The 14,098-nt window shown below is 39.0% G+C and overlaps 1 protein-coding gene across 5 annotated transcripts in view; it reads left to right on the top strand.

Annotated features, from left to right (window-relative positions):
• Positions 1–14,098, top strand: part of TMEM131L (transmembrane 131 like) — a 171,350-nt gene that overhangs the window by 130,615 nt on the left and 26,637 nt on the right. For all 5 annotated transcript variants that reach the window (XM_032148459.2, XM_032148462.2, XM_032148470.2 and 2 more), the window contains exons 21-25: positions 2,131–2,273; positions 5,696–5,882; positions 6,086–6,271; positions 6,854–7,003; positions 7,353–7,981. In XM_032148459.2, coding sequence (XP_032004350.1) covers positions 2,131–2,273; positions 5,696–5,882; positions 6,086–6,271; positions 6,854–7,003; positions 7,353–7,981 — 1,295 coding nt within the window. The remainder of the gene's footprint in view (positions 1–2,130; positions 2,274–5,695; positions 5,883–6,085; positions 6,272–6,853; positions 7,004–7,352; positions 7,982–14,098) is intronic.

Below are 14,098 nucleotides of genomic sequence, written 5' to 3' on the forward strand. Positions count from 1 at the left end.
TTGACGTTCACTTCTCAGTCAGACCTTCAGGATGAAGGCTGTATTGCAGGGTAGGAAGAAGTGGAAGCTGAGAAAGAGGTCACTGGAGGCTTGACATGTAATCCCTAGGGCCTCAGTCTCCTCTCTTCTCCAATAGGGAGTGTGCGTGCATGTCTCCAGGAGAGGTAGTGCTTTCCACACAGCTTCTCGTCCAGTGCTGTCTCAAAAGGCAGGACACACTCACGCAGATCTACTCCTCTGTCCTTAGCATAGAAAGATCCTTAAAGGACTGCTGTAGATATTTTCAGTCTTTAGTATTTGAACAAACTTATATCACTTTCATCTCTTTTTTGCTCGTGGAATTCTCAGTAGCCCAAAGGACGATAGAAAATGTGTTTCATTGAGCCCACTGGCTCTTTTTATTCCTTTTCTTCCTTTGAAATGGGTTACTGCTGACTGATTTAAGCATGCTTAATGTGTTTTATTTTTAAATTGTTTTCATCTTTAGGTAGTCTTGAGCGTCTTTTAAAAATCTACAGTAAATACAGATGTATCTTGAAGCTCTCTGCATTAGTGAGAAGTCCAACACAAATTTAATTTTTAATAAATGACATTTGAGTTATTTTTTCAAAACTTGTAGTATCAGATCACCTGGAAAAAAATTTATTATTCAGAATTTTCTTTAATATATAAGTTTGTTCTTCTGCAAATGAATGATGCTAAAAAAAGTTAAAGTTCTTAAGAGTTTATTCATTAAGCATTTTAACTAAAAATACTTAATGCCCTGTTGACTTAGTGTTTCTTTTTTTCTGTTTATTAATTTTTTTCTTTTTTTAATTAATTTTTTTTTTTATTTAGTGTTTCATTTAAACTGACTCTTCGTTGAAGAACTAAGGTCCTAGGAAGTGCAGAGACAAACTATTTCATCCCAGGTTGAACTATCTCAGGCTTGAAAAGAAAGTCTAAATTTTTTTGTAGAAATTAATTTACTTTTGGTGGTTTCTGTCCTGTAAATAACATCAGTCATCTATTGCCCCATCACTTAAAGGTTTTTAAATGGTTAATAAAGGCTTTTTAATCCTTTAAAGATGTAAAGCTATTTCAGTGTATTCTATATAATTACAAAAGTAAAATGAATTATCTTGCTGCTTCTATAGTATTTACATTATGAGGAGTGGCTTTCACTCCAATATGCATCATTTAAAAATCATTTCCAGGCCAGGTGTTGTGGCTTATGCCTGTAATCTCAGCACTTGGGGAGGCTGAGGTGGACAGATCACCTGAGCCCAGGAGTTCGAGACCAGCCTGGGCAATGTGGTGAAACCTCGTCCCTACAAAAATACAAAGTATTAGCTGGGCATGGTGATGCTTGCCTGTTGTCCCAGCTACTTGGGAGGCTGAGGTAGGAGGATTGTGTGAGCCTGGGAGGTTGAGGCTGCAGTGAGCTGTGATCATGCCACTGCACTCCAGCCTGGGTGGCAGAGCAACATCCTATCTCCTAAGTAAATAAATAAAAATTAAAAAAATAAAAATCATTTCCACCTTTTTGTCCTGGAATTTCAATTAATGAAAAGACACATGCTAGTCTGAATTACTATTTGGTAAAAACCTGACTAGATACATGTTATTTATGGGGTGATATTTTAAATCTTCACTTCCGAAGAAACAGTAGAATTTTATGTCTACTATCATCCCTAAGGCAGAATTTCTTACGATTACTATGAAAACACCTTAATTAACCCTGTAAATAGGTTTTATCATTTTGTCTAAATTTGTTAGTGTTTGTCTGTGTCCCCCAGTTTATTTCTTCAGTTTTTTTTTCTCGAATGATCACTATCCTGGTTTCTAGTTATTAGAAAAATATATGAGACTACATGTGTGGGCTGTGGTTGGAAGGGGGTCATCATTGTTTGCATGTTCTTGCTGCAGTCAGCTCACTTTGGTACTTGGCAGTGGCAGCTTTTCTTGCCTGTGGCTGCACCCTTATTCTGTGAGATGGAAGAAGATATCACACTATTTAAATTGATTTTCTTTTTTAAAACTTCAAAAAAGTTTAAAAAATTCTTGATAACTGGGAATATTTAAATTCAAGTACATTGTACCTTGTGACTCCATATAATGCCTTTTTATTTGTATTTCCTTTCACTACAGGAATAACTTGACTGTTATTGACATGATTGGCGTGGAAGGATTTGGAGCAAGAGAGTTATTAAAAGTGGGTGGAAGACTTCCTGGTGCAGGAGGCTCACTCCGATTTAAGGTGCCTGAGTCCACGCTGATGGATTGCCGTAGACGTGAGTTCATATGCGTGGCACTCTGACAGGGGAGGTTGGCATTAAAGCTGAGAGTGAAAGGATTCTGTAAATTCTAAATTTTAAATTCTAAAAATTTATAGTAAATTCATTGTATTGATGCAAATAATTAAATCAGGCAAACATTCGAGCATATATAGGCTGATACCCCTGGATTAGAGTGGTATCTTTAGATATTTAACTCAACTTAGATAATAGACATAAGTTAGATGGTGGTACAGACCTTTATTAGTCTGTTCTCATATTACTGTAAAGAAATTCCTGAAACTGGGTAATTTATGAACAAAAGAGTTTTAATTGGCTCATGGCTCTGCAGGTTGTATAGGAAGCATGATGCTGGCATCCGCTCAGCTTCTGAGGAAGCCTCAGGAAACTTACAATTATGACAGATGATGAAGGGAAAGCAGGCACATCTTACATAGCTAAAGCAGGAGCACGAGAGGGGAGGAGGTGTCACACACTTTTAAACAACCAGATCTCACGATAACTCACTATCACAGTGACAGCATTGCGGGAGTCGGGGGAGGGTGCTAAACCATGAGAGACCACCCCCATGATCCATTGACCTCCCATCAGGTCCCACCTCCAACACTGGGGGATTAGAATTGAACATGAGATTTTGGTGAGGATGCAGATCCAAACCATATCAGCACCTGTAGTCCCAGCTACTCAAGAGGCTAGGGTGGAAAAATCACTTGAGCTCAGGAGTTTTAGGCCAACCTGAGCAAAACAGCAAGACCCTCTCTCTAAAACAAACAAAAAAGATACACAGGGAAAAAAGATTGTGTAATTGCTAAATTATCAGAGTAGTGTTAAAATATTTAAAATAAATACGTGAAGCAGTTAATTTGACTGTCAGTTACCTAATCACAGAAAACCACTGAAATGATGACTGGAGAAAACATTAAAAGTGTGCTAACCAATAAGCACTTTTTGTGGTGATGAAAATATTCTGTATCTGTGTCCTCCAAGACAGCCACTAGCCACATGTGGTTAAGAAGTCTTTTAAAATGTCTGGGCACGGTGGCTTACACCTGTAATCCCAGCACTGTGGGAGGCTGAGGCAGGTGGATCACCTGAGGTCAGGAGTTCAAGACCAGCCTGGCCAGCATGGTGAAACCCCTTCTCTACTAAAAATACAAAAATTAGCCAGGCGTGGTGTCGCTTGGGAGGCTGAGGCAGGAGAATCGCTTGAACCCAGGAGGCGGAGGTTGCAGTGAGCCAAGATCGTGCCAGTATACTCCAGCCTGGACGACAAGAGTGAAGACTTTGTCTCAAAAAAGAAAAAAGAAAAAAAGAAATCTTTAAAAATAACTAGTTGCTGGGTGTGGTGGCTCACGCCTATAATCCCAGCACTTTGGGAGTCCAAGGTGGAAAGATTTCTTGAGCTCAGAAATTTGAGACCAGCCTGGGCAACAAAGCAAGACCTCATCTCTGCTAAGAATAAGAGAAAATTAGCTAGGCATGGTGGCAGATGCCTGTAGTCCCAGTTAGTCAGGAGGCAGAGGTGGGAGGATTGATTGAGCCCAGGAGATATGGTCTGCAGTGAGCTACAATCATGCCACTGCACTCCAGCATGGCTGACAGAGTGAGACCCTGTCTCAGGAAAAAAAAATAAAAATAAAAAAAAAACTGGTGTGACTGATGAAGTTAATTTAAAATTTATTTTAGTTAAGTTTAAATAGCTGCATGTGTCTAATGGCTACTGTATCAGACAGTGCAGATTTAGAAATACATTAACATGTTGCACTAGAAAATTTTAAAATTATGCATGTATTTAAACGAAATGCTTTTAAACTACTTAGGTTAGTTTCAGCAACTTCCTCAGGAACTGAAACAGAAATAAACAATGTAAAATGCTTTTAGTAAATTCTTATTTTCCTATTACTATTTTTAATTTTATAAAAACACAGAAAGCATTTTAGTGTAACTGTTTTCTACAGAGAAACCTGGCTGGTGAAACCATTGGATAATTTGTAGGACTATTTTAATGTCTGAGTAGATTTTTGTTTGTTTGTTTGTTTTAGAAAACTATACTAAATGGGCACTGAGTTTGAAAAGATTTGTTAGAGGCCGGGCATGGTGGCTCATGCCTATAATCCCAGCACTTCAGGAGGCTGAGGCGGACAGATCACTTGTGACCAGGAGTTTGAGACCAGCCTGGCCAACATGGTGAAGCCCTGTCTCTACTAAAAATACAAAACCAGCTGGGTGTGGTGGCACATGCCTGTAATCCCAGCTACTTGGGAGGCTGAGGCAAGAGAATTGCTTGAAGCTGGAAGGTAGAGGTTGCAGTGAGCTGAGATTGTATCACTGCACTCCAGCCTGGGTGACAGAGCAAGACTGTCTCAAAAAAAAAAAAAAAAAAAAAAAAAAGATTTGTTAGTAATTTTACATTCAGAATTCTTCTTTACGATATTTATTATTCCATTTATTCATTCAGTTATTTAGAGTTGACTTTGAATGATAGAATTAAGAAGTAATATAAAAACTATAGAACCAGACCTGTTGCCATAGCTCATGCCTTGTAATCCCAGCACTTTAGGTTTCTGAGGTTGGAGGATTGCTTGAGCCCAGGAGTTCAAGGCCAGCCTGGGCAACATAGTGAGACCCCATCTCTACAAAAAATTAAACAATTACCTGGCTGTGGTAGAGTGTGCCTGTAGTACTAGCTACTTGGGAAGCTAAGTTCAGAGGATTGCTGGAGTCCAGGAGTTCAAGGCTGCAGTGAGCTATGATCTCACCACTACACTCCAGCCTGGGCAACAGAGTGAGACCCTGTCTCTAAAACAAACAAACACCTGTAGAACCAGATAAAATATTAGTCCTTATATGGGATAGCTTGCGTGTTATAAATTCACAAGGATATTTAAAAATTGTCATAACCTTTCTTTTTTCAAACTCAGTATAAAATGTGTTCTCGTAATAGTATAGCACATGTTTGAACTGTTTCTAGCAGCTGTGATGGATTTATACAGAAGCACTTATACATCCTCTTAACTGGTGCCTGGTTCAATGTGAGTGAAAATTACAGGGCATGGGGCATATGGTGGCTTATAGTAAATCAAACTATTTGACTTTTGAGAAGAACCAACTTTTAACCTTAACCTTTAACAAGTAAAGGACCAAAGAAGAGATTTTGGTTACCTTTTGTGTCTTGGTAGAGCATTTCATGTAAGAAAAGTCTTGCCTACTTAAGTATCTCTGTTGTATCCTAGAACAGAATCTATAATTGTTCTAGAAATTAGGTAGAAATCATACTTTGAGCTTATGTTGGATTTTTTTTCACATTTTAGTAATGTAGATCATGGTTTGGTTTATTCAATAAATGTCGATCCAATAAATTATTTTAAATACATTTTATAATTCACATACACTAAATATCTTTTTTTGGTTCCCATTAGAACTGAAAGACAGCAAGCAAATTTTATCTATTACAAAGAACTTTAAAGTTGAGAATATTGGACCTCTTCCTATAACTGTTTCGTCTCTGAAAATTAATGGTTATAACTGCCAAGGTTATGGATTCGAGGTGCTGGATTGTCATCAGTTTTCCCTGGACCCAAACACATCCCGCGATATCAGCATTGTGTAAGCATTGGGCTTTAACTTGATTTCAGTTTTGTGGTGCATTTAACAATGTGAGGAGGAAAACTTTTTCCATTGTTAAGACATCTTGTGTTGTTTTAATGTAAATATTTCTTTTGTAGGAGTAAGACATGTTGTCATTATTTTGCCTTGTGGCTAAAATTAAAACGATTAAAAGTTCATAAAGATGACTCTTTTATTTTCAGGTTCACTCCAGACTTTACCTCTTCCTGGGTAATTCGGGACCTTAGTCTTGTAACCGCAGCGGACCTGGAATTTCGCTTCACTCTCAATGTGACTCTCCCTCATCACCTGTTGCCCTTGTGTGCAGACGTGGTTCCAGGACCCAGCTGGGAGGAGTCATTTTGGAGGCTCACGGTCTTCTTTGTCAGGTAAACCACTACTGTCTCCCTTGTTCTCTCACTGAGTAGAGAAGTCATCCAGGCAAGTTGTGTGAAAATGTAAACTGACCGAGTGTAGTCAAAATATATGAATTGAGTGGAATTGTTATTGCTTCGAGAACTGTGACATACATGAAATATTCACTGGTACACTTTAAGGTTATAGTAAACTAATCGTAAGAGAGTCATAGGACCTAGAAGTATCATAGACAGTTGTGCTCCATATATAGTATGTTCATAGGCAGTCATGGTGGATGATATGAATGTTAATTACTTGTGTTAGCTCATGCAGTGATGATTTGAGATTGGGAGACTGGAATGACCTTTTTTGAGTGATTTCATAAAAATGGAATTGTAATGTCAAATTTATAAATATGCACAATTTTGGTAACTTTTGTGTGTGTTTTTAATCTTTAAGGAACATCAGAAATTATGTCATAAATCTTAGGGAATTTTAATACTGCATCTTCAGATGTTTTTTGTAAATCATTCCCCACTCTTCTGTAATGAAACTAGTCTTTTGAATGCCAGTCAGAACCATGCAATACTGAACCTTGTTGCTGTCTTCCTCAGTTTGTCCCTGTTGGGTGTGATTTTAATAGCCTTCCAACAAGCACAGTACATTCTCATGGAATTCATGAAAACAAGACAGAGGCAAAATGCTAGCTCCTCTTCACAGCAGAACAATGGTCCTATGGATGTAATCAGCCCCCATTCTTACAAGTAAGAATTCTTATAGTGTGGTTGGGAGCGGGGGCGGTTTCTCACTTTTGATATTACTCATTTCTGATTTAATTTTAAGTAAACATAAATTTTGATTCCACATTTGCTTTCATAAAATTTTAAGTCGTTATGTGAACAGCTGCCCCATTATTACTATGAGATAGTCTCCATGCAAGGACTTAGTTGATGGGTATTCTCATTGGCAGAAAACTCTTGGAGCTTTAGAAGAAGGGAAGGTAGAAGTTACACTCAGTACTGATTGCTACCCTTTTCTCATGGATATGGAAGCGGAGAAGTAGAGTTTGATTTGATTTGCCTCTATGCTAAATGTTTTTCTTCTTAAATTCAGAAGCAATTGCAAGAACTTTCTCGATACATATGGCCCCTCTGATAAAGGCAGGGGGAAGAACTGCCTTCCAGTGAACACTCCCCAAAGCAGGATCCAGAATGCTGCAAAGAGGAGCCCAGCCACCTATGGTCATTCTCAGAAGAAGCACAAATGCTCAGTGTATTATAGTAAACACAAAACCAGCACAGCTGTGGCCAGCAGCACCAGCACGACTACTGAGGAAAAACAGACTTCACCCCTGGGCAGCTCACTGCCTGCTGCTAAAGAGGACATTTGCACTGATGCCATGGGTGAGAACTGGATCAGCCTCAAATATGCAAGTGGCATAAATGTCAACCTGCAGAAGAGTTTAACCCTTCCCAAAAACTTACTGAATAAAGAAGAAAACACACTGAAAAACACAATTATTTTCAATAATCCTTCTTCAGAATGTAATATGAAGGAGGGAATACAAACATGTATGTTTCCTAAGGAAACTGACATTAAAACTTCAGAGAACACAGCCGAGTTCAAGGAACGGGAGCTCTGTCCACTAAAGACCTCCAAGAAACTACCTGAAAACCATTTACCAAGAAACTCACCTCAGTACCACCAGCCAGACTTCCCAGAAATTTCCAGGAAAAATAATGGTAATCTTTTCATCCCCTTTGATAATTCTCTCCTGTTTGTCCCCAGTCTGTTTTTAATGAAATTTGTTTTCACCTGTGACCCTTAGTTTTAATTGTGGATGCTGAGTTTTTTAGTTTTAGCAAAGGTTTAAATGTTGAAAAAAGACAAATAAAATGAAAAGTTCAAGACAAGACCTCAGGTTTTTAAAATGTGACTAAGAGGTTTAAGTTTTAGCACATAAGTTTAGAAGACTGTGAATATCATATTTTCTTGTTGGGATGACATGGACACCTTTTTCTAATTTTATTTATTTACTTATTTATTTATTTGAGATGGAGTCTTGCTCTGTCGTCCAGGCTAGAGTGCAGTGGTGTGATCTTGGCTCTCTGTAACCTCCGCCTCCTGGGTTCAAGTGATTCTCTTGCCTCAGTCTCCCGAGTAGCTGGGATTACAGGTGTGAGCCACCGAACCTGGCCTAAATTATTATTTTTTAACTCAGATTTTCAGACTATTTGTAAAAATTAATCAGCCCATGAAATGTTTCTGACTGAACAAAACTTCAGCTGTTTTATTTAACAGCTGCCACCATCTCAGGTTGCTTGGCCCTGGTTCTTCTCTCATTGTATTCCTTTTTAAAAGAAGACAGATGTTCTCATGTAGCAAAAACAGTTAAGGAAAATGCAAGCCAAAGTAGACTAGGAGGATGACCTCCATTGAGAATTGTCATTATCCTTTAATAGATCCCTTTGACCTCTAGCATAAGGGCCTTGCTTATTTATTTTCTTTTTTTGTCCACCCTGACCATTTTAATATACATATTTCTGTACCTGTTATAGTCAGATTTGTTTTGTTTTGTTTGAAATAAGGTCTGGCTCTGTCACCCAGGTTGGAGTGCAGTGGCGCAATCTTGGCTCACTGCAACCTCCACCTCCCGGGCTCAAGCCATTTTCCCATCCCAGCCTCCCAAGTAGCTGGGACTTATGGGCACATGCCATCATGTCCAACTAATTTTTGTATTTTTTTTGTAGAGGTGGGGTTTCACCATGTTAGCCAGGCCAAGCTCAAGCAATCTGCCTGCCTTGGCCTCCTAAAATGCTGGGATTACAAGCGTGAGCCACTGCTCCCGGCCTATGGTCAGATTTTTGACAATTTTTAATCTGGAAAACTCAGTCACCTTTTGTCTTATTTGAAGCATCTAAATATAACTTCATCTTTTTCACTTCTTAATATTGGAGAAGAGGTACAGAAGTGTTATGGATTGACTACTTCTGATGAGCTTTATGCATTTGGTGAAAATCCTAAACTGAATTTTAAATGTTCTGTGTAAGGACATTTCTAATTTAAAAGAAAGTTGGAGTCCTCTGAGGGGAACGTGGTCTAGGCAGCTGCACACTTGCATTCTTGTTGCATTTAGTCCAACCCGTTTGTACCATTTCCCCTGGCAGTAGTGCACACGCCTGAAGTGGACTAATGTCTGCAGGGTGGACACTGTGCCCTGTGTCTCCTCCACCTGGCATGTGAGTATGCCCCCTGGTAATGCAGTTCACCCAGATCTTCAAATCAAACCATGGCATACCTTGTCTGTGGATGTATTATGATGGGGCGATTGGGTGTCTTATTCTGTTTCTCTCCCAGACACTCTCTGGGGCCTAGAATACAAAACATTTGTGAAAAGGTGAGTTATGGAGTGAGCCCTGTTGGACATTTCCCCTGTTATGTGAGTCTTTTAGGCTTGAGCACAGTCTTTGACATAGGATGACTTTGCACACAATTGAAATTAGAGTTGTTTGAAGGAATCCTCCCTCCAGAAGTGCTTCTTCTGTGATCCCTTGTGCCCACAAGAGATATGTGCCTGCAAGATGCAATGCCCGTGGCAGTGTGGTAGATGGATGGGAGGGACTGGTAGATGGATGGGAGGGACCTTCTATATCTTAATACTTTAAAGCAGTTGAAATATAAAGGCATGAATGAGAAATGTAGTGTCAGAGTAGGTCAGAGGATTTGAATTCTTCTTCAGGATCCTCCTGTCCAGTACTTGACATTCAGTGCCAATAGCTGAGCCAAGATTAGCAGGTAGTAACACTTTAATAAGCATGAGTAAATTTAATATGGGAGTCTGGAAACATAGGGTTTGCCTGTATTATTGTAGATGGTAAACCTGCCCAGAATCTTTCCTTCCTGTACAGATTACTGGTTTGCTTATAATGTTTTAAATGGCAACAAATCTTTCACTGTGAGAATTTAAAAATACTGTTTGGCTGGATCAGCAGCATGTTAAGTGGTACCAGAGTGATTGTTGATCAGATCAAATAAGAGCTGAGGAAAGAACTTTTGCTTTCCACCATGTTCAGACCAGCAAATTCAGAGGTGCTAATTCACAGTCCTCTACTTGTCTACAGGAGTAATATGTTAGCAGGAGATTCCTCCCAGGGAAGTTTGTTCATGGAGATGCATTTTGTTCTGACTGTTGTATGTTCATAGCACTGTCCTAGGAAAATATCAGAGATGTTAAAAAGTGAATAAATTGCCTGCTGTACATGTACAATTTAGAATTGTTCAAGAATTTAAAATATTAAAAATAAGAAAGGACTGAGAAATCTAGGGAAAGATAATTATAGTCTGAAGGGAGGGTTTGGAGTTTTTTTTAGTAATATTAAGGGTTTGGGGCTCTGTTGAATTTCAGAGGAAAGCATTGCAATAACTTGGCAAATGATAAACAGGCGTATAATTGACAGGTAAGTCACAAGTGCAAAGAATACTTGAGAATGAGAAAACCATATATATGAGAACCTTCAAGTGTTTCTTCCAGCTTTGAGCATTAGTTCTTTGCTAGTTTTGAAAAGTATTTTACTTTATGAAATGTGTGCTGTTTCCATTGTAAGATCTTTTCTAGAGTCTGAAGAAAACGGCTTGGTCTTTGAGCTGGGCTCAACCTGCCTGATAGCTGAGAATCCTAAGTGCCAGTCACGTTGTCTCCTGTGTGACTGGCAGTTAGGATTCCAGCAGAATGGGAACTCACTCAGTGTGTTTGCCACATTTTAGCCATTTCTCCCAAAGTATACAAATGGTCTGTAGAAACCATTCTAGTCATAAGATTGCCTTTAAAGAGAAAAAGGGAAAGGCAGGGACAGTCCTGCCTCTTAAGAATACCTTAAGTGATTTTCCTAACCTATCAGAACTCCTGGAGGCATCTGAAGAATCTGCCTTCTATTCTGAGGCTTCCCCCCCACCCCCACCCCCACCCCCAGGTGTAGCTTATTGTGTGAGAAGAAAATGTTCTAGGGTATGTATGAATGGCTTTGACTACATACTTGTCATCGAGAAACAGAATATTTTGTAAGTATAAATATAAGAATAAGACACACATAAGAAAATGTGTCTTATTTGGGAGGCTGTGGTGGGCAGATCACTTGAGCCCAGGAGTTCCAGACCAGCCTAGGCAACCCGGTGAAACCCCATCTCTACCAAAAGAAATATATATTTATATATATGTAGTAGCCAAATGTAGCCAGGCATGGTGGTACATGAGCATGGGCCTGTGGTCCCAGCTACTTGGGAGGCTGAGGTGGGAGAATCACTTGAGTCCAGGAGGTCAAGGCTGCAGTGAGCCGTAATTGTGCCACTGCACTCCAGCCTGGGCAGTGAATGAGACCCTGTCTCAAAAATAAAAGCAAAAACAAAAAATGAAAAAAAAAAAAAAAAGGGTCTATCCCTTTTCTACTCCATTTCCCCTGCCTGCTTTGGAGAGGCCTGTAGTAAATAATTAATTAAAATTCTCAATAGAAATAAAGTCTGCAGACATTCTTTAAGGCTCTGTTTTTCTACACTTGTTTTTTGGCATCAACTTGTCAAACAACTATCAAACAGTTAAACTTGTCAAACATTTGTTACACGTTCCAGAACCTCTTGGTCATCTGACAAGAGTGGGGCTTTATGTGTAATGTAAATGATCTTGTGAATATTGTTCTTTCTAAATGTTTGTAACCATTTTCACTGTCTGATCAAAATAATGTAGATTTAGAATTATGGCTAAAGACAAGCTATGGTTGGCCACAGCACTACCAAGGAGAAATAGTGGGCAAACTGTTTCATGGCTTTCTACCTGAAAAGTTGATAATAGCTTAAGCCTTGAGCTTAACAGTACCTGAAAGTTTTCACTGAATTAGATTCCTCACCTTTCTGAAATTATTGGTATTTGCAGAAATTCAAAAAATGTTCCCATTTACTTATAGATACTATTAACTTGAAATGAAGATTTAATGGTTTATTCAAAACAGACCACGTGATTGTGATTAGATTCGAGACAGTACAACTTTAAGCAGGTTACTGAGATCACTTGTTTCTCGTTCTTCCGTTTGTTTCTGTTTCTTAACCACTTTTTAAAGGAATTATTGACCTATAAAGCTGTACATACTTAATGTATGCATCTTGATGAGTTTGGGAATAAGTATACATCGTGAAACCATTACCACCGTGAAGGGCATTAACATATTCACCTCCCAATGTCTTCTCCTGCCCACTTTATTATTATTAGTGTTCTTTCCATTTGTTTTTGATTTTTTAACTGTGGTACAAACACTCTTACTCAGTGAGGTCATGGGGAGGTTGCACACTTAATAGGATGACCTGGTGTATTAGGCTGTTTTTCACTGCCATAAAGAAATACCAGAGACTGGATAATTTATAAAGAGGTTTAATTGGCTCACAGTTCTGTGGGCTGTACAGGCTTCTGCTTCTGGGGAGACCTCAGGAAACACGGTTATGGTGGAGGGGTGAAGGGGAAGCAAGCACATCTTGCGTGGTGGAGCAAGAAGAAGAGAGAGTGAAGGGGGAAGTGCTACACACTTTTAAACAACTAAATCTCATGAGGACTCTCTCACTATCATGAGAAAAGCCAGGGAGAAGTCCGCCCCCATGATCCAATCACCTCCCACCAGGCCCCTCCTCCAACACTGAAGATTACAATTCGACATGAGATTTGGGTGGGGACACGGAACCAAACCATATTGCATGGATTGACCCCATTTGTAAATGACGTATGTATTTGGTATCCCATATTCTTGAATACTTTCATGTTAGAATTTCTCAGAGTCACTGCAGAACTTGTTGTTAAAAATTCATTTTATTGTTTGTCCTGATTCTTGGCCCCACAGAAGGCATTACTAATTTTCTAAAAGTCTGCACATTATTACTTTTTGGGGATGGTTTTGTACTGGCTATTAAATTTGGATCCTTCCTAAGAAACTTCGATGACTAATACTTTTAGTACTATATTCTTGGCCTGAAGAAAACTTAAGGAAATCCATTTTCTCAGAAATTAGGACACCAGGAGAGTAATGGCACCTAATTTTTTGGGGCAAATATCTGTATTGTATTTCATACTTATGGCTTCCAGAATCCAAAGGGATATTCTTCTTATGCTTTCTTTTTCTGGTACGGACCCTGCCTGCCTTGCTTTTGGCTGTCTGCTTTACTGTTTCACAGTGCTTGATGTTTTCCTTTGTGGATATCTAACTGCCAGTTTGTGTTTTAGAAGGAATTAAATTTCAAAGGTGATCTCTGCTAAAGAATGACTTTTAATTTTGATGAGGTAGGAAATGGAGGGTAATGATGATTCCACAGGGCTGCTGTTAGATGCTCTTGGTTCAGAAATGCACAGGTTTGAAAGGGATCTGAAAGTTGTGTCCCAGCAGTCCTCTAAATGAAGTCGATCTAAACCCTCTAGGCAAATAGTTGACTGTCTTATAGAGACAGAAATTCCTGGGAAATAGCCTTAGTAGCCTTTGATTCAGATTCTTCACTAACTGTAAGTTATTCCCAGTTATTAAAGGAAGCAGTTGATAGTGATCAGCTTTGTCTCTGGATATGACTTTGGCCATTGTATTTCCATCACAGCCAAAAGCATTAAAAACATGCCGTGATGCTTTATTTTATTTATGTAATGAGTCTGGCCAAAGGATTTGTTTTCCGTATTCATTTTGTGACATTTGGAGAATATAACCTTAATTTTGGGATAGAGCCCCTTTTTCTGAAAGTATAAGACCTAATATGTCCTGGTTGTACTTAAACCATAAAAGCCTGCATTACTTTACAAGGTGTGTGCCATTTGCTTGCCTGGCATTTTTATGGTTACATAA

Source organism: Hylobates moloch, unplaced genomic scaffold, assembly GCF_009828535.3.
Source record: "Hylobates moloch isolate HMO894 unplaced genomic scaffold, HMol_V3 SCAFFOLD_3, whole genome shotgun sequence".
Classification (NCBI taxonomy): Eukaryota; Metazoa; Chordata; class Mammalia; order Primates; family Hylobatidae; genus Hylobates; species Hylobates moloch.